Here is a 19,685-nt window from a genome sequence, read left to right as displayed (position 1 = left end):
ATAAAATAATGCAATTGGTTGGTTTTTCATGTAAACTAATTTTGAGAAAGTGGTTTAGTTCAGAAGCGTTGAGTGCAGGCGCGCAGCAGACACTGGCCCGCGCTGTGGCTGTGGCAGCGCTGGCTGGATCTGGCTCTGGCAAAGCACATAGAACCATAGAAAAAAAATGGCGTCTTTACAGACGCTTCTACCCGCTCCTTCACAGTCTGTTTTTGATCGAGGAGATGAAGACCGTGCGAGGAAACTTGCCGCTCCGTCAAAGCATGTCGCGCTCACTACGCGGTCTTCGCCACCGTACGGTATGCGAAAAGGCTGGGTTCCCAGAAGTCTCGAAGACTACGGTGATGGCGGTGCCTTTCCTGAGATACATGTCGCACAGTATCCGATGGACATGGGCAAAAAGAAGGACAAGACTACTTCGAATGCACTTCCAGTACAGATCGATGCCCAAGGAAAGATCAAGTATGATGTCATTGTACGACAGGGTCAGTCGAAAGACAAGGTGATTTACCACCGATATCAAGACATGTTGCCATCGGAGATAACTACCGACGACGACCCGTCTCTCCAGAAACCAGATGAAGAGGAAATCGAAAAAACGACTGAAGATACACGGTTGGCTTTGGAAAAGCTCACTCAGTCAAAGATTTCAGCAGCAATGCCGGTTCGGGCAGCTGAGAAAACAGCTCCTGCCCAGTACATTCGCTACACACCGTCTCAGCAGGGCATGTCGTTCAATTCAGGTGCCAAACAGCGCATTATCCGGATGGTTGAAGTGCAAAAAGACCCTATGGAGCCGCCAAGGTTCAAGATCAACAAGAAAATCCCGCGGGGACCCCCGTCACCGCCGGCGCCCGTCATGCACTCGCCGACACGCAAGGTGACGGTAAAGGAGCAGCAGGAGTGGCGTATCCCGCCCTGCATCTCCAACTGGAAAAACGCCAAGGGCTACACCGTTCCTCTGGACAAACGGCTGGCCGCCGACGGCCGTGGCTTGCAGCAGGTGCACATCAACGAGAACTTCGCCAAGCTGGCCGAAGCGCTGTACATCGCCGACAGGAAAGCTCGGGAGGCAGTCGAGATGCGGGCGCAGCTCGAGAAAAAGCTGGCCCAGAAGGAAAAGGAGAAGAAAGAGGAGCATTTGCGCCAGCTGGCTCAAAGAGCCCGCGAAGAGCGAGCCGGCATCCGAACGCAGGCTGCCGCTGCCACTGTGGACGAGGACTTGCGCGAAAGGGACCAGCTGCGTTATGAGAGACACAAGGACCGTCAGCGCGAGCGTAACATCGCCCGTGCAGCGCCGGACAAGAGGTCTAAGTTGGAGAAGCAGCGCGAGCGCGACATCAGCGAACAAATCGCACTGGGCATGCCTGGTGCGCGTCCTGCTGAGGTCCAGTTCGACCAGCGCCTCTTTAACCAGAGCAAAGGACTGAGCAGTGGCTTTGGCCATGATGACGCCTATGATGTGTATGACAAGCCATGGCGAAATGCCCAGCCAGGCCTCTACCGACCCAAAAATCAAGACAAAGAAGTATATGGAGAGGACCTTGAAAAGCTTATGAAAACATCGCGATTTGTGCCCGACAAGGAGTTCTCAGGAACAGACCGTTCTTCCCGACGCGATGGTCCTGTGCAGTTTGAACGGCTTGAGGAGGAAGATCCATTCGGTTTGGACAAGTTCTTGACAGAAGCAAAGAAAGCCAGCAAGAGGCCCACTGAGGATCAGGACCACCACAGGGACAAAGGAAAAAGGCGCAAAGATTAAAAATTTGTTTGCTGTGCAGTGCTGAGCAACATGAACTATGCTGGGACATGTGGCCCCCAGTGCTGATGGTCCGTTCTTGTGATCATCCCAGCATGAAAGGCTGCTTATGATGCAAGCACGCGGTCAGCAGCATAGGTTTGTGACTGCAAGCACTCTGCATATGGACACTTGACACATTTGTGTAGACATGTCAATAAGCTTGGTCACCATGCTGCTGGCAGCCATGTTGCACATTGTGACCATAAGGCATGTGGCATTGGCAAAATGCTCACTGCAGCTGAGTAGAGCTTTTGCCACATTACAGGCTGTAGTGTGTTGAAAATGTGTATTGCTTGCTCATTCATGAAGATTTACTTTATTGCTATTGCCTCTGATCTATTTGTTGAATGTTTTGCGATCATGTCGGGTATTCATTTGCACTTTCCTGGGGGTTGCTCATGTTTTTTCAGATATTTTTTTTTTATCTACTCTCTTGTTTGTGCATTTCCATGTGCGAAAAGAATGTTCATTTGTCACTGCTACGTGAATAAAGAGCAAACAATACTGTCTTTTTACCGTACTTGCTTTATTTTGGGAACAGTAATTTTATTTTGAATGCAGAAAGTTGAGGCCCATGAGTGCAAATGTTTTCATGTAAAGAGGAAAACGTATGTGCAGTTGTGTTGTGGTATAAAACAAATGAGCTGTTTGTTTTCTGCCATACCACTGCATTTCTAGGGAGTAATAAACTTCTTCAATGATAAAAGGGGCTTTGAAATAGTTGCTCACTGCTTGAAACAGAAGCTGAAACATTACATGTTGGCACTATACTGTCACCTTCGAAACTTGTGAGCCATGTGAAGGGCCAGCTATGCTGCCTGATATGTTATTCACATTGCAACACAGTTACAGGTGACATTGAATGGGGTAGCATGACATTTTTGTGCCTACTTGAAATTTAGGTCCAGTAGTGTTTATCGAGGTTTCTTTGAATTCCTAGCTGCATTTTGATGAGGGTACAAGTTGTAAAAGTACCTTTGTGCGAAGATTTTGATGCATGATAAAGAGGCCTAGCTGTACCTATTGCTGATGCAGATGTTTCTTCACCTTCTTTTCATTGCAAGTTTGTGGCATTGCACTTAATCTCTTTCTGCTAATGCACCTTTGAAAGTGAGCCAATGGTGGTATTCACCTTCTGTAAATAACTCTTTTTTGCTCAATTCCTTATTTCATTCATTAGCAGTAGAACATTAACTGCTGGAAGAATTTGTCCTTTGCATTGTTTGCTGGTTAATTGCAAAAATATTTAGATACAAAAATTTCCTTGTTTATCATAATCATGTGTATAATAGCACAAATTTCCAAAGTTTACGATGTATCCAATATGCACAAAAGCATGAGCAGAGGTGCTGCAGCATCCTTTTTAAACCACCAGATTTTCGAGATCCATGGATGAACTTTCACGATGTGTACCTTGAGTAGCCACTTGTAAAGCTATTTAATGTTAATGTGTTAATTATGGTTGTTGGTGTGTGGACTTGCTCATGGTTTTGTGATGTTCTCACTTTTTCCCTTGCATCTGCAGTTTTTGGTGCTAAAAGCCACAACCTAATTTCTGAATTCTAATATATATTTGAGCCACATTGATAAGTTTTTATGAAACAGCAAGAAAAAAAAATTGGGCAAAAAGTGAACCAAAAGACCACCATAATTAATGAAAGCAGTTCGATTGAAACTTAAAGGGGCCCTGAACCATTTTTTATCAAAGTCGAGAAATGCATTTGAAGTTAGATTATTTCAGAAATACTTTGCCGCAAAAAGTTCTTCAGTGCATTCAGCAAGAGCGGAGATATTGGCAATCAAACATTGTTCACAGTGCTTCCATTCCTTTTTCAATTATTTGCACTGCAAAGGCTACGGCGCATCAGGGTGTGCCTACAACGCTCCGCCTACTGAATGTCACCGTGGCATGCAGTTAAAATATGATTTTGGATGTTGACATAGACGCCACTATTTTTTATTTTATCGCCTACAATGCGCCAAATGCGGTTGTCCTCAGCCAGTGTACTCGTGACGGCCACAGTATCTACACTACGTAGCATACCACAGCTACAAGCAACTGAAGCATTTGCTTTGTGCACAACAGGGCTAGAGTGCGCGCTCATGCTCATACGCTCCTGTCTGGCTGTGCTATTTGGCGCACACCAGCTTTGTCCAGCACCAGCTTGAACAGATTGTAGCCACAACCAACATGCACATTTGGTCAATAGCTCATTATGAAGCAAAGTCTGCCGAGGCCAGGAGTGAGTGTGCACTGAAAAGTGTGCGTGTGGTCTGACCTTAAGTTTCGCATGGTTCAGGGCCAGTTGAGTGTTCAACATTAGTCGAAATTACCACCCGACGGCTACAACACCGATAAGCAGCACGGCCAAAGTTTAATTCCTATGCAGGCAGCCCACCGCGATTAGATGATAGTTGGATTTTTCTGGAAGTACATTATTACTATAAAAATCCAAAAAGTACATTTTCGCTTAGTTCAACCTGTTTATTGAACTTTGATGAATATACACAGTAACAGTAGGAAGAAGCACACTGATCCAAACACCCTTCTTGATTGATGTCGGCTATTGATCAATAGCAGCTGCATACGGGAACATGCTCTGCTGTATTATGAATAAAGCGTCCAGAAAAGAATGAGGAGTGAGCTTCTTTTGAAGAGAGAGAATTTGAGAGAAAGGTGGCTTTGCACTCCACTTACGAGCTCCACGTGCTGCGCACGGCTGCAACCTTTGGCTGAGATGTTCACAGCAGTGCATGGCATCCGCAGACTGTTTTTTCACCAAGCGTGAGGGGTGGTTCAGGGCCCCTTTAAAAGTGGTTTATTTTTAAGCTCTATTTTGTTTCAGTGCCATGCATCTCCAGCATTCAAGTTGACGGCATATTGAATTTTTGAAAGCACAGTTTTCTGGGCACCTTGTGAAAAGTTTCAGCGTATGCACAGTGATCAAAAGTGCAACACAAAGGAATTACCCGCCATTGTGGCATAGTGGCTTTGGCTTTGCACTGCTATGTTTCAGGACGTGCGATCGAACCCTGACCACTGCTGCCGCATTTTGATGGTGAAATGCAAAAACATTCGTATACTGTGCATCACGTGCACGTTACACAACCCTAGGTGATCAAAATTCATCCAGAGGCCCCCACTGTGGTGTGCCTCATAATCAAATTGTGGTTTTGGCATGCAAAAGTCCCAGAATTTAATTTTTAAGACAATGTAATTAACCACATAGCGACATTATTACAGCAAAGCTGTTAAGGGCTACTTTCACCACTATCGTGTCTGCGTGCACAAAAAAATTCCCAACGATAGTACAATGCCGAGCCAACCCACGGTGGAGGTGACACAGGCATTAAGCACTCCCATACCTGGGCCAGTCCCGAAGATAGTGTAATACCGGGCCATCCCACAGCGAAGGTGCAGTTTGCCATTAAGGGGCCCACATACACAGCTTTGCTGGTCCCTTCTCCACAGTGTGGAAGGGCACTGAGCTTTTGTAATTATCATGGATCATGATCACATGTTTCGGGCTTTTTCATGCATTGGTTGCAATAATAAGCTGCTCAAGGTGGTAAAGCTGACAATGTTAATGCCATGCTGTTTGTAGTTGGTTGTGCCTGTATGCCATGCTACTGGGATGTTTGTGCGTAATTGAGGCCTGGCCACTTGTTGGGTACAGTGGGATTGTGTCGTGAACTGTGCATTTTCTCAGCATGGCTTGGTTAATGTCATCGTGTCATTGAAAAAGCTGTGTCAGATGTAAGGACATTCTGGAACAACTTATCAAGTAGGAATACAGTATGTGTAAGTCTTTGGGATTTATATAGGAGTGCACAAATTCACCAAGGCAGTCACGAAAACATAGCTGAGAACATATGAACAGGGATCTACTTTTTTTCACTCCTAAATGTTGGCATGCAATGTGCAAATAGAAGTGGCAGTTTATGGTTTGGCACTGGCAGGCTGGCAGCTGCTGTCACATGCCAAGTGAGAACCTTATACTGATCATCGCAGAGTTAAGAGGAAGCTTTAGCTCGGGCCCATCTCCGATGCGGCCTATTCGCTTTTCTGAGATAACTCCTTAACCAATTTTAATGAAATTTGTTGCATTTGAGAGATAAATTCTAGTGACTGTTGGAAGCGAAATATGGATTTATGGCCTGAATCTTGTTAAAAAAATTTTCAAAAAGTTTTAAAGTACGAAAAAAATAGAAGTATGAAGTTTACAAACTAATAGCTCTGCATGAAGAACAGATATCGCAGTTCTGTAGACAGCATCCATTAGATCATTTAAAGCAGACAAATTCTATATGTCAATTTATATCTTACGTGAATTAGTTACGTTGTGTACAAGGGTTCTGCAAAAGGTGTATTTTCATATTGCCAAATTTTGGGAGATTCATATGTAACACTTCAATTTTGTCCGCTTTAGATGTACTATTAGATGAAATTCACAGAATTGTCATATCATTTTTCATTGTATACGAAAATTCGAAACGAACAGTCACTAGATTTGAAGTTTTTTCTTTTAAATGCAATAAACCTCGTCAAGTTTGGTGCAGTGGTTGCCGACAAAAACGAAATCTCCTTTTACATGTATTTAGATAGAATCACCCAAGCTAAGCTTCCTCTTGAGACAAAGATGCTATTGGCCAGTTGCCACTTTTAATGGCATATAGTAGCATCATCATTCTGGGGAATGGTTTTGCCTAACCGTACGTATTACAGCTGTGTTGTTGAGACAACTGGCAAGATGTTGACTGTTATCTTTCTATCCCAAAATTTTGCATAGCACCAAGAGCACTATTCCAGAACTCGGTGAATTTCTGGTTGCATGACTCTTGCAGCATGTTGGCTGTGGGGTTTCTCCAACCTTGGTGTGGTTGGTTTCATACAGCTGAGTAAGACTATATTACATGTGCGTTTTTTTCCCTTCTTCGTATATTGGTATTGTCTATTGTGGTTTATATTGGTATAGGTGATTGTGGTTTGAAAGCTACTAGAGATACCCAAGGACATATGTGGGGACGTACACATTCCCTTGAGAAGTAAAAAACTGACCACATTTCAAGGGGCAGGAACCCGGGTTGTGAGTTTGTAGCGATGCCTTTTCTGATGCTTTTTCGCCCTTTGTCAGTTGTCAGAGATATGCTACACCCATGTCATCAATGGGATCAGCCGGCCATGAGCAGTAGACGATAAGAGTAGCCTAAAATTGAGCAGAAGGCATTGCTACAAAATCGTAACCCTGGGAATCTTTGCTTGGTTAGCAGCCACCTGTCAGTCAGCCAGACATCTCTAACTGCAGGCAAGGTTTTGTGAAATGCAAGAGGTTTTCAATATGATGTATCATCTAGAATGCCGTTAAATATAGACCTTTTTTAAGTTACAATAAACACCAGCCAGACTGGCACTTGTATGCAGAAGCCTCTTGCATCTGCTCCCTGTAGCTTAGTTTAGTGTTGCTGGTTGGTAGACGTCCTACAGTCCAGTCTTGAACTTGGCATCGATTGGTCTTTTTGTAAAAACATATAAGTGTGGTACTCAGGGACAGTGCATAGAACTTTCTGTTGGTGGGGGAAGGGGAGGGGGCAGCAGAAAGGGTGATTGAGGGGCAGGAGGAAATTTTAAGAGGTTGGCTGCCCCTTTTTTGAGCCGCCCGTGATGGTAGTAGTAAAACTCGTACTTAAGGGATGCACCACATGTGAACAGAATTTTTCACACATTACTCGTGCGTTATCACATGCCAGTATGCATGCCTTCCAACCGAATTTTTCAGGCACATAACACACATTACTCATGCATTATCACATGCCAGAATGCACACGTGTTCAGCTTATTCCGTATTACAACTTTAGTATCTACATGTGCTGTATTTCAAGGGGCTGGCAACTGTTGACAAAACACAATTAGGTTATGGCACATATGAAAATGATGAAAGAAGGCATTATCTTATCTGATAAAGGGGAAATTTCATTTTTAAATAAGTACAAAAAGATGTAAAAAATTTAGCGGCTCATTCATCCTTTGGAGATGATTGGCAATGTTAATGAAGTCAGCAATGTTTCTTATGGTGGGTGTGTAATTGGTGATTATATGTTCTACGTGTTTGGGGGATTGTTACGATCTTTCTTCATCCGTTTCAGCAACTTTGGCGATTGGTTGCCCACATTTTCTCCAAGCGAGCGGTACAGGCCTCTGCCTCACAGCAGCGGTGCTTCCATTGTTCAAACTTCTGAGCGGCAAGCAGCTTCTTTGGGCAAGGCATGGAGATGGTTAGAGGGTTCATCGAATGAGGCATCGCGTATGAGACGTACACTGCAGCTGGGCTCCTCTTTTGCACTTCCCTCTGGACATGCTGTGCCATGCAGCAGTGCCACCACATTTAGTTAACCAGTGCAACTTGGCAATGGCTTTTCATCAAATGGCCATGCTCGATGCTGATGGGGCTATCATATAGCCCTTGTGTCACCTTGGCACGTCCATTCTCTGGGATGGGCCAAGAAAGGGCACATACCAATATCACACATACGCAGTGCTGAAGTTGTCTGCAGTTCAGGCACATATCCGTTCACCCAAGTTGTTTACTAGGCTCGTCAAGGCAGTAGCCAGCACATACCTAGTGGCCAAATCTGTAGTAGACAATATGGAGCTTTAATTGTGGCGCAATTAACTTGATTAGTAACTTTAGTATCAGAGTAAGCACCTCCTGAAAAACCTGTTCTATCATACAGGTAAGAAGATTTTAAGAGTTGGTGCTGGACCAGTAATTACCAGGGCTTCTAGCTTGGTAAAAAGGGTGTTACGAAAGTGGTATCAAAAGCTTAGTTTTAGTAAAGTCCAAAAACACTGAACCAATGAAGTTGCTAGTATAAATAGAGTGTCGAATGTAACTGCATGGTTAGTGATATTAACCCCTTCAGGCACCAATAAACTTGGTCCATTGAAAATTTAGGTTCACAGCACTTCTTGCATATTCAGAATCACAAGCGGAAGCTGCAACAAAAATTAAGAACTTTAAATTTTTAGTGAGTTTTGTCGAATTAACAGAATGTGGACTTCATGTGAAAACTTTCTACACGAACGTCACAAAGAAGAACATCAACTATTTTTGTACAGCGTGGCTAGGAAACACCCATCGTTTGAAGTGAAAAATAAGACTGATGTAAAACATTATACATTAGTAAAAATCAATAAAATACAGGAACCCACTACGTATCTACATGCTGTCAGAAAGAGCAAACACGTGGCCATCTTCCTTCCAGCTCATTCTACAAGCACAGGTACAATATGAAGTGTTTCAAGATGTATGTGACATCTTTTAAATATTTCTACCAGCACCTCTTTCGACGCACCATCTTGGCGTGCACAATATATAGTGTACAAAGTGCCTCAAAGGGTTAAAGCTAAGTTAGTCAAACTGTCAGTGTGAAAAACAATAAATTAACAAGGTTTTAACAAATTAAATTTTTGCATAATTATTTAAGCACTTAGAAAATAACTTAATTCTCAATAACTGCGAACTTGGATGGCCTCGCATTTGACCTTGGCTCTAGCTAGGCAAAGAAATTCCAGAATATGCTTTGTGTTTAGTAACGAAGACATCCATATTTTCTTTACAGCAAATATAATGGAATGCAACAACAATTCAGCATAAAAACAGCTGCCCAATGTCCGCTGTGAGTGTTTACAGCAGTCACACGCAGTGCACACATGGTATACACTAAGCGACTGAATTCTACACATCTACATCACATACATTTACATGCAATGTCTGCCCTGTGCAGATGCATTACATGTGCAGAAGTGCACACATGAGTGCATGGAAGTGCAGCGGGCAGTTCCCTTCTTCAGGGCCTTCTACCTGGCTAGGTGGTGTCGGCCTGGCACAGGTAGGATATTCAACAAGCTACAGTTTTCATTCAATGTTATCGTAAAATATGCAAACTATGGTGTACGCATGAGCTCGAGGTGTTAAAGGTCTCGGATATAATTTGGGGATACCAGAAAACATGTTTCTCTGTCTTGGAGACCGAATGTCTGTAGGCAGCCGGCTGTTAATGTGGAGGCCAAAAGAAGACTCGGGTGTGATGTTCTTGGGATGTCCCTGGTAGGATAACCATAAAAAAAAAAAAGATTGAAAAGTATTGAAGGACCCTGATATTACATAAAGTTAAAGAGAGTGCCCATCTAAGAAGCAGATGCAGAGCTATAGTACCTGGCACGGTCTCCTGGTGCACGCTTGCAGAAAATCTTTTGCATGTTGATTCTACATTCCAATCATATGTCCGTGATGGTGTGTTTTTCAAACCTTGCTGATTAGGACATTGCCTGGAAGTCCACCAGACGTCTTCATTGGGATGTGGGCCATGTGGATCTTTTTGGGACATCCATGGGGCTTTCTGTGTCATCTGGGTGCCCATTCTGAAGGATGTTGGCCAAGCACGGGCCACACCCCCAATGGCACATACTGAATGGCTAAATCAAAGAATCCGTTGATATATAATTCGTAATTCCATCAACAGATCAGTGTGCTTTAGAGATGCCTGTGAGCCAACATTAGAAATAGATGATCAGGATGTATGTAGGAAATTTGCTATGCATGTAACAGCGCTGGACGTATGTGGTCAGCATACAAGTTTTTTACGAGCAACTTTGTGTGTACCTTATATATATTGACGTCACACGGCCACTTTCAATCGCGATTGAGCCCGATCAGGATAAAAATTTTGACCGCGATTGGCTCCCTTTTGCAGATTGAGCAAAGAAGCCAATTGCAACCAAGAAATTCTATCTGTAATGGGCTCGATTGCGATCAAAAAGTGTGTCCGGTGTGTGACACCCATATTATTTCATATATAACCTAGCTGTATATATAGTACATCCGCAAGTATATTTGGAAAGACAATGGCTAGGAAAATCTGGGTGGGTTTGCAAAGAAAACTTTGCCGTAAAAAAAAAGAAGAAAAAAAAAGAAGGAAAGGAAAAAAAGTAAAATTCACCGACGATTGCGACACTCTCTAATGCGAAATTTGACCTCAGCTCTACGTGTCTTTTCATTTTGCTGTATATTGTGTGCCGCGGACAATCTGTCTTGTGTGGCACGTTGCAAATGGAGCCAAGTGTGGCGCGGCTGCCTCAATTGCTAACTGGGAGATCGCGAGAGGCAGCGCATGGGTGACACATGGGCGCGATTCACAGCAGCTACCACAGACAGACCACTGCTCATGCAGCGCTTTATTTCCATACATGTCTGATGAATGCTACTATAGATCTGGTGCCATCACGTAGCCATCATCGCTGCTGAGTCCGTCTTGAATGGCACTATACACTTCTCACGCTTTCACACTACCCTCCTCCTCAGCTTTCCACCTCATGGTTCTGCTGCACCCTCTTCACTATCGTCGTACTTCATCACCCGCTGCGCTCCGTGTTCACTCTTTCATCCTTCACTCTGTGTGTTTGCTCGGTTACGAGGGACGCTGAGGCACGCCGACGCTCAATGCAGGAACGGGTCCCTATAAGAGCTGTGCTCTAAAAATCTGGGTTCTCTTTTGGGGTTGTTCATGTATATTTGCCTATTTTTGTGCAAGGCAGTCAAGACATGCGTTTGCGTCTTCGACCAGACTGTACTATCTCTGGAATTAGCTCACGAGAACGGTTAGACTGCCACAATAAATTGCGATTAGTTTCCAACGAATGTTCAATTAAGGAATTAAAGTTCACCATGCACCAGAGCTTAAAACCTTGAACAATACGCTGCTGGTCCACGCTAAACTTGACCAGCACATATACTTGCGCTGCAATATGTGTAGCCGACGACATAAGAGCGAATGGTGCGATTCCGTGGGCTGACATCGCGCAAGCCTCTACAAAAGCCTAAGGTTTCTAGATGAAAGCAAGTAAACTTGTTTTATCTGGGGACCTTCTAAACGCCGTGCTCGAAGCACCACCTCCGCGGGACTTTACAAGCGTGTGCCTGGTCGTCTGTGGTCCCGTCACGGCCGGACTCTCCAGCGCGGAGGAGCGAGTCGAGTCCGGTCGTGGTCCCGTTTGTGTCGTTCTGTTTATGACCGCTAGGGCAATAGCTGGTGCCCCAGCGTGCTCATAATTAAAGCCCCTTAAACTTCGTAAAGTACTGCCACGCTTTGAAGAATGCCGCCCCCTCCTCGAGCGCTCTGCCTGAAGCCGACGCCGCGTCGCTATTGGCCTAATGGCATCACGTGGTCCCTTGCGCCGGCTTCGTTTGTTTACAGTCGCGCTTCAGTGCCATCTTTGCTCGAGAAGTGGCGCTTGTTGGCGGCATTCCTTTCCGTACCTATTCTGTGTTGTTTTGATCTTGTGAACGCCTTGACGGATGTTTTGTGGCAAGTGCGTCGTCGCTTCACGTCATTTTCTGTTACCATGACCTGCTGTGCGTTTGGATGCCAATATAGCTTTAGCAAAGGCAAGAATATGTTCGCGATACCATCCGGTAAGCGTAACGGGTTAAGAAGAAAGACAGGGCTTCACCGAATCGGGAGGGAGAACTTCTGACCAACTTCCTCCGCGCGACTATGTGATGTAAGTTGTGGCTCTCTCAGAGTATTGTATGTGCCAGGCTTGCGTATTGTGCTGCGGGCGATAACGTAGTAGTATGTTGCACAGTTCACTGTGCATGTTTTCTTTTGTATGCACGCTTTAACATGATTTTTACGCAACATCTGTTTTGCTTATATGCGCACTACGTGATCGTGTTAGTCATATTTGGTGCGCTTAATCGTTTTGAACGCCAACCGGCTTGAGTTCGCGGGCACACGAGGTTGTGTGCGATAACGTGATTACGAAATTTTTAAGATTCAGTGCAGTCCTTTTGATAAAATTTCAGTCTCGATCATAAAATGGCTGTGGCTTAGCTAAGGTTAATCACGAAACCGTGTTACGCGGTGCGTTCGTCGACGAGCGACCACATCATAGGTAATTGAGACGTACGTGCTAATTTGCGTGAGCTTTAAAGTGTGCGAAGCTTAAGATGCGGGTAGGAGCACTCGTAAAGAAAACGTGTGGTTGCCCGCCCGCTCCCTGGCTGGTTTAGTCGTCGTTCGTGCTTAGTCCTTTGCTCGTTTGTTTGCACGCTCGTTTAGTCGTTTGCTCGCTCGTTTAGTGCACGCGCTCATATAGTCGTTCGCTTGCTCGTCTATGCCACTATTAGTTTCTACAGTCACTATGCCTAATTGAGACGCGCTTGCTGTAGGGCTCTTAGGCTGGTGGGTTTATTTACGCAATGAAACAATAAATGGTGCACACGGACTTGTGATTGCAAAGGCAAATCTGTAATGCATCTATGTGAAAATAAACTGTTAACTTGCAACTCGAATGCCGTTTCATATCATTTTAACCTATAGATAAAACATCATTTCACTTGCCGCGTCATGGCGGGGGGATTCTTTGCGCGATCATGACTTCTTATAATAAAGTCATGTCTCGCAAATGTTACTTCGAAGGGAGTGCAACCGTCGTCAATGCATGCACCTCAGTGCAACTCGGTTCGCGACAAGTACGTCACTTAGTAACGGACGAACCAACGCACGATGAAGTGTTATTCGTGATAAGTCATTAACCTGAAAAAATTACTGAAGGCCACATGCAGTGGTCTTGTTTGAGATTGAGTCAAGCATTATTATTGCGCTCCCGCTTCGCGCACGAATATTACAAACTCACTTTATTTTCTTGTGTACGCACAGTCCCGACTCGATGATCAGCCGCGGTATTTCTGTCGGCGTTGAGACACGAGAAAATAGCACCAGCGCCCACCTCTGAGGCTTTGCGCGCGCTTAGATTGGCAAGCACGCACGTTGGCGGCACTGTAACTTGTAATACACTTTCGAACCTCCAGAGCAGTGATCTCCGTCAGCCTTTGTACGCCATAGCTGATACGCGCCGCGAATTCACATGGTAAGGGTGGCGCGGATTCTTGAGGCTGAGGGCTTGCTGGAAGCCAAGAGGTTGTCATTCGATGGTAAACGTGTTATTTACAACCATTCGCAACAAGATCTTGCGACACGCCCTTGACAAATGTTGCGTACCTAATTGTAGGGCGCGCGATACATTCGCAGTCGTCAACGCACAGCGTTAACACTCCTTCAGATCCTTTTTTAATAAATAGTTATCAAAAAATGAAACAAAGGCTGCTGTTACCGAATTCGTATAAGCATCCGAATAGAAATTCTATGCTGTACACGAAGTTACGCGGAGCTGGAAAGCCAACGTGAACGCCTAAAGAGCACTGCCTTGCTATGCGTGCATTCACTCTGCGAAAGGTCGTCTGCTGCGCTCGAGCCTCATAGACGGCGCCATGGTCGAGGAGAGAGTGTGAAAGAGAGGAGAAACGAGGAGGAGTGAAAGCGGAGGAGGAGAGTGGCACTACATTACGAAGTTTCAGGGGCTTTACTCATAATTAAATCCTCTCAATTTTCCAAAATAGCATCATTCTTATCTTTGCGCCACCCCGCTACGAGCACATCGAAAATGGATTTCACCGCTGTTTCTGCGCACGCGCGAGGAGCAGTAGCTGCGAGAGTGAAATGTGGGGACTTTTGGTGCTCAAGATTTGTCGTCGTTTAGGTACTACGGGGAAGAAAACCGTTTGCTCCGTTTGTCCCTAGCCGAGCTTGCAGCACAGAATCGACAGGATGCGTGGCCGGCAAGGCGGAAGAAGCCGCGTCCGAGGTGAGTTTGTTTCTATTTTGATGCGACGGTAGCATATTAAATTTTATAGTCGCAAGGGGATACGTTTGGAAGTGAGGTGTCTTCTCGGATGACTTTAGTGGCAAAGCATTACGTCGTGCCGATGCATTGTTCATTATAGTGTCGTTAATCAAGGTCAGCATACCACACACTTCAGGGGAATCGCGGGAACGGAAACAGTTTATGAATTAACTGCCGTGCCGATGCATTAGTTCTTAATGTAACTGAGAATACAGCACACTTGGAGGTTCGTGGGAATGGAATATTGTACTCTGTATGTGTAAGTATAAAACTTGCGTCGTCATGCAATCTGAGCCGTAGATCGTTGTGAGAGCTGTATGGCCACACAGGCAAAACACTACGCCCTGCGGATGAATACGGAAGAAATGTATGCAAAAGAAAAGTGGTCGTCATGCAATTTCATAGCAGTAGACCTTTGTGAAAGCTGTGCAGTAACACTGATATTGACTAGTTAATAATCCCGGCTGTTACGATGTCTAGCTCATATACGGGGCGCTCTATGTGGGCGAAACAAGGGCTCAGATCACCACAACCGCATGCGAAATAGCTCTGAATGCCTGCCAGTACACTTGTTCGGCGTCTCTGTGGTCAGCCAGTGACAAACGCATTGCACGAAACAGTGAGACTTTGTTTAATCCGCAATGCTTATGTGGCGAACAGGAGAGCAAAAGGTGAAAACAATGTTTTCATACAAGGCAAGTTATCCATGTAGTGGAATTGCATTTATCGTTGGTGTAGTGTTGATGCACTTTCTGAAGTCCAACCTTTAATGCAACTTAGTTTTCGTTGGTGCAAGTGCTTCTACTGGAAACATCCAAAATATGATTTAACAAATCAGGTTGCTGTCTTGTAGTTTTAGAAATTTTCCTCTGGTCTTAAGTCTTTTCTGAATCTGGAAGAGCTGGCTGATTGCACATTTCATCTCGCGATAGCTCGCACACTTCCAGCAGCACAGGTTAGCACACTTTGTTGAGCGCACATGAGCACTGCAAATTTAATCATTTTGATGAGGCACCGATCTAATGCCGCTCACTCTTGCCACAGCACTTTTTCAACTTGTACTGTACTTGTTTCTTCCACCTTCCATTTGCAGCACCAGGGCTAAGGCACAACAGCAATAACATTTCTAGCAGAAAATTCTTGCTCCTTGGCATCTGAGCTCCCCATTCATTTGCTACTTTCTTCAAATTTTTCTTTTCATGTGATGCTCTTGCCTTCACACACTGTCAGGCTTCTCCTTCATGCGTTTAATACTCCTTCTGTCTGCTTCTTGCTCGACATACCATGCATGCCTTCAGTCATGTCCAATTGATCGGTGCAGTCTTGTCCTTTTGTCTCTCTCCTCCAGAACCTGCAACTTTCGACAACCACTCCCCAGCATTATGTTGCTTCTTTTTGTGATAGTGCCTGGCTATCTGTTGCTGATGCCACACATTCACTTTGCAATGGTTTATTAGACCACATACATAAATTAGTAGCTGTACAAAACCTTGACTCTCCAGCACTTCCACAAAATTCATGCAGAAGTGGAAACACAGATTACACTTCATTCCTCACCACAGCTTACTATGTCTGCATCAAAGCTTGATATTACCTACACGTGTGCACTGTCTTTGTGTCTTCCTTTGTAGGTGTAGGTCACTGCATGAGCAGAAAAAGATTTTGTTGCCCAAATGTTCATGTGCTTAAGTAGGCAATGTAGTGTACTTGATTTTTACAATGCTTAACTCAATTGGTGGTATGCCTGCATTATAACATGCACAAACTGAACAGCATATCCAAACAAGAAAATTGCTAGCCTATCACAGTTAGGTTGAGTCATTTGAATGAAAGTTGGGACAGTTTTTGTATGGGATGGCTGATGGCATTCAGGCTCATCATGTCAACATCAAAGCGGGAGCAAAAACGCAGTACATGTATAAAATATGAGCAGTTTTATTGGATTGTGGTGCTTTACATGCACCTCACTTCAAGCACAACAATGTCTTTGCGTGTCACCAGTGTCGAAATGAAGCCACTCCAGCTGGTGAGCAATGTGGTTGCAGATGGCACTGGCTACATTCCTTTGGAAAGGCATCCTCATGTTGCACAATGTAGTGGAGATGAAGGCTTTTAAATTAATGTGTACTTTATTTTTTATTTACCTCTCACCTACTGTTGCCAACACAAATGATGTCTCCTGGTAAGCCAAATGCCTGTGAACATTGCAAGGCACAGCGTCAGGCAACTGTTTATAATCTTCAGCATAATACTGTAGAAGGCAGCCTTCTGGTTTGTATACATGAAAGCACCAGGAAAGCAAGCTAGATAGGCTAAAGACTAGCTGACTTGACAGCTCTGTACAGCCTGTACTGCTTACAGAAAGCAAGTCACACTGGTCATGGGACCTATAGCAGCGGCATGCAAATAGAGGTTTGTATTGCCTGTAGTACATATACATAGCCTTTCTTTGAAAAATATGTTTGGTCACTTTTCGTTAACTTTACCTAGTCAGGACATGCATTATCACTTAAGCTGCTTGGTCTTCAAATAAAACGAGCATTTTCTGCATAGTAACTTTTACTTACATGAAATATGTGGTGGTGTTGACCTGTAGAAGTGTACAGAATACATAAAATCTTGAAGCACTTAAGCAGAATTTATAAACAATGCTAAATTTAGGTGGACTGACAAACTGAACTGTACAACACAGATAATATAGGGCACTTGCAAGACAGTTTCTTGAGGGCCTAGTTCCTAGAAGGTATTTAGAGTGAAAACAGTGTCAACTGATTGGAAAAGGAAAGGGGACAGACACAGTGCTCACTTATGACTCAAGGTTTTTTTTTTTGCGTGTGTGTGTGTGTGTGCAGTAATATATACGAGGTGGGTTCAAAAAGAAACCGAACTTTTGAAATAGTGTGCCAATCAGCAGAGGGAGCGCGCTGCGGCTACTGAGCACATGTAGTGGCAGGTTTAGACAACAAACTGCCATTGCCGTGTTTCGCTCTGACCGTAGTTGGCGAGCTACAGCCGCTGAAGTGAGCACATGAACAAGCTGCTCTTCGGATTGGTGCCAAAGTGACAATGAAGAAATTGGAAGAACAGTGTGTGTGTGTGAAGTTCTGCTACAAACTTGGGAAAAGTTTCACAGAGACTTTTCAGTTGCTTAGCCAAGCATACGTGGAGGACTATGCGAGTCGCACGCAGTGCTATGGTTGGTTCAAGCGTTTTGAAGAGGGAAGAATGTTGGTCGGTGACGATCCCAAGCCTGGACAACCTTCCACATCTACAGATTATGACCACATTCAGAGAGTTCGAACTGCGATTTGTGGAAATCGTTGTTTGACTGTTCGAGAAGTCGCTGATGAAGTGGGTATCAGCATAGGATCATGTGATGAAATTTTGAGTGACAAACTAGGGATGCGTCGTGTCAGTGCAAAATTTGTGCCACGTTTGTTGTCTGGTGCACAGAAGCAGACCCGTGTTGAAATCAGCCAGGAAATGCTTGCCACTGCCACTGACGATGAAAACTTTCTTAAGAACATCATAACAGCCGATGAGACATGGGTTTATGCCTACAATGTTGAAACGAAAGTGCAGTCATCGCAGTGGGTGGCCAAAGGTTCTCCTCATCCAAAAAAAGCACGCATGAGTCGGTCAAAAATGAAGGTGATGTTGGTTGTGTTTTTTGACTGCAAAGGCATTGCCCGTCAGGAATTTGTGCCACATGGTTAGATGGTAAACAAAGTTTGCCAGGGAACCCTAGCATGTTTGAGAGATTCTGTGTGCAGTAAGAGGCCTGAATTGTGGGAAAATCAGGCTTGAATGTTGCATCATGACAATGCCCTGGCTCACATGTCGCTCCTTGTCCGCAGCTACTTAGCGAAACACCACACTTCTTTTGTGCCCCACCCACCATATTCTCCGGACCTAGACCCTTTCCAAATCGTAGAGGAGATCCAGGACAATGCGAGAAGAGACCTGCATGCCATTCCAGAAATTGCATTCCAGGAGGCTTTCCAAAAATGGAAGAAAAGATGGGAAGAGTGCATTGCCAGTAGAGGGGACTATTTTGAAGGGGACAGCACTTACGATGTTGTACCATAAGCAGCAAAGCTGTTATAGCAAAAGTTCGGTTTCTTTTTCAACACACCTCATATGCATGGAAAGGGTGGGGTTCAAGGCAGGTGCAACAAGAACGCCCAATGTGAGGTCGAATGTAGAGTTTAATGTCCAAACCACAGCAGTAAGCTGGTAACCTTTAAATGGTAAGCAGAACAGTAATGCTACGGGAACTGTCATGCCCTTCATAATTGTAACAACCGTCGGAATGTTGAAGTGTCTTTTCAATGTCCCATTAATTTCCACTATTCTCATTCTAAATGGGCAAATGCACCTCCATTCATTTACCATAAGACATATCAAGAGATCAACCCCACTAATGCTAGTTCTTTCTAGGTAGCTGAAGCAAAATGGCATTTCGTTCAGTCAGTATTGATGCAAGTTTTCAAACACTCCTATCATGAAATAGCTCAGTTGTCCATCTTGAGCAAGGCTGGTATAATGTCAGAATTTGTTTATCATTTACTGGTAGACCTGCTGATGATAATGTAAGCAGAATGCTGCTGAGACCAATGAGAAAGTGTGAAAAAGAAAATAATTATTACATTGTTCCAGCCATCATTCCCTAAGATGTCCACCCTGCCCCATCGTAAGCAATCACTTCACATCCCAGCATGTATATCTTGCGCATTTCTTTCACTCTCTGTCTATTGTGTAGGACTGGCCATATTAGCTTAAAGCACTAGAAATCAATAACAATGACATCAGCATTGCTGCTGAGGAAAGACTGAAGTTAAAGAAAACAGAACAAAATCATACAAGGAAAGTAAGGAACACACACGAGCACCTATTCACAACTGGAAGTTTGTTGGTGAAAAAACAGGTACAACACAAATTGATAAGAAAAAAAAATGTTCACGGAAAAACTGTACATATGTAACAGAACCTTGTGGGTGCATAAAGAAAAAAAGACTAAATGTTAACCTCATCATCCAAAGGGTCCCTGAAACTATTTTATTGGTGTGTTACCTACACGTACACAGTATCTCTCCTCGAATGGTTACTCAAAAAAAGCTTCATGTCACCATGCTATAT

General features: G+C 44.2%; 1 protein-coding gene and 1 long non-coding RNA gene across 6 annotated transcripts in view; both read left to right on the top strand.

The window, feature by feature from the left end:
* Window positions 1-80: 80 nt before the first annotated feature.
* Bx42 (Puff-specific protein Bx42) lies at window positions 81-2,316 on the top strand. Its single transcript, XM_070522437.1, has one exon. It carries the CDS (start codon window positions 167-169, stop codon window positions 1,760-1,762), a length of 1,596 nt encoding a protein of 531 aa, XP_070378538.1. The 5' UTR covers window positions 81-166; the 3' UTR covers window positions 1,763-2,316.
* A 12,057-nt stretch (window positions 2,317-14,373) lies between these two features.
* The window catches only part of LOC139048048 (uncharacterized), a 22,099-nt gene continuing 16,787 nt past the window's right edge, over window positions 14,374-19,685 (top strand). For 4 of the 5 annotated variants that reach the window (XR_011507457.1, XR_011507458.1, XR_011507459.1 and 1 more), the window contains exon 1: window positions 14,374-14,507. This is a non-coding gene — a long non-coding RNA (uncharacterized lncRNA). Of the gene's footprint in view, window positions 14,508-19,215; window positions 19,240-19,685 lie in introns of those variants that run through there. The other variant, XR_011507460.1, reaches the window with a different exon arrangement.

This window comes from Dermacentor albipictus, chromosome 1 (assembly GCF_038994185.2).
Source record: "Dermacentor albipictus isolate Rhodes 1998 colony chromosome 1, USDA_Dalb.pri_finalv2, whole genome shotgun sequence".
NCBI lineage: Eukaryota > Metazoa > Arthropoda > Arachnida > Ixodida > Ixodidae > Dermacentor > Dermacentor albipictus.
The sequence above is the reverse complement of the archived record's forward strand: the minus strand, read 5'-3'. Positions and strand labels throughout refer to the sequence as shown.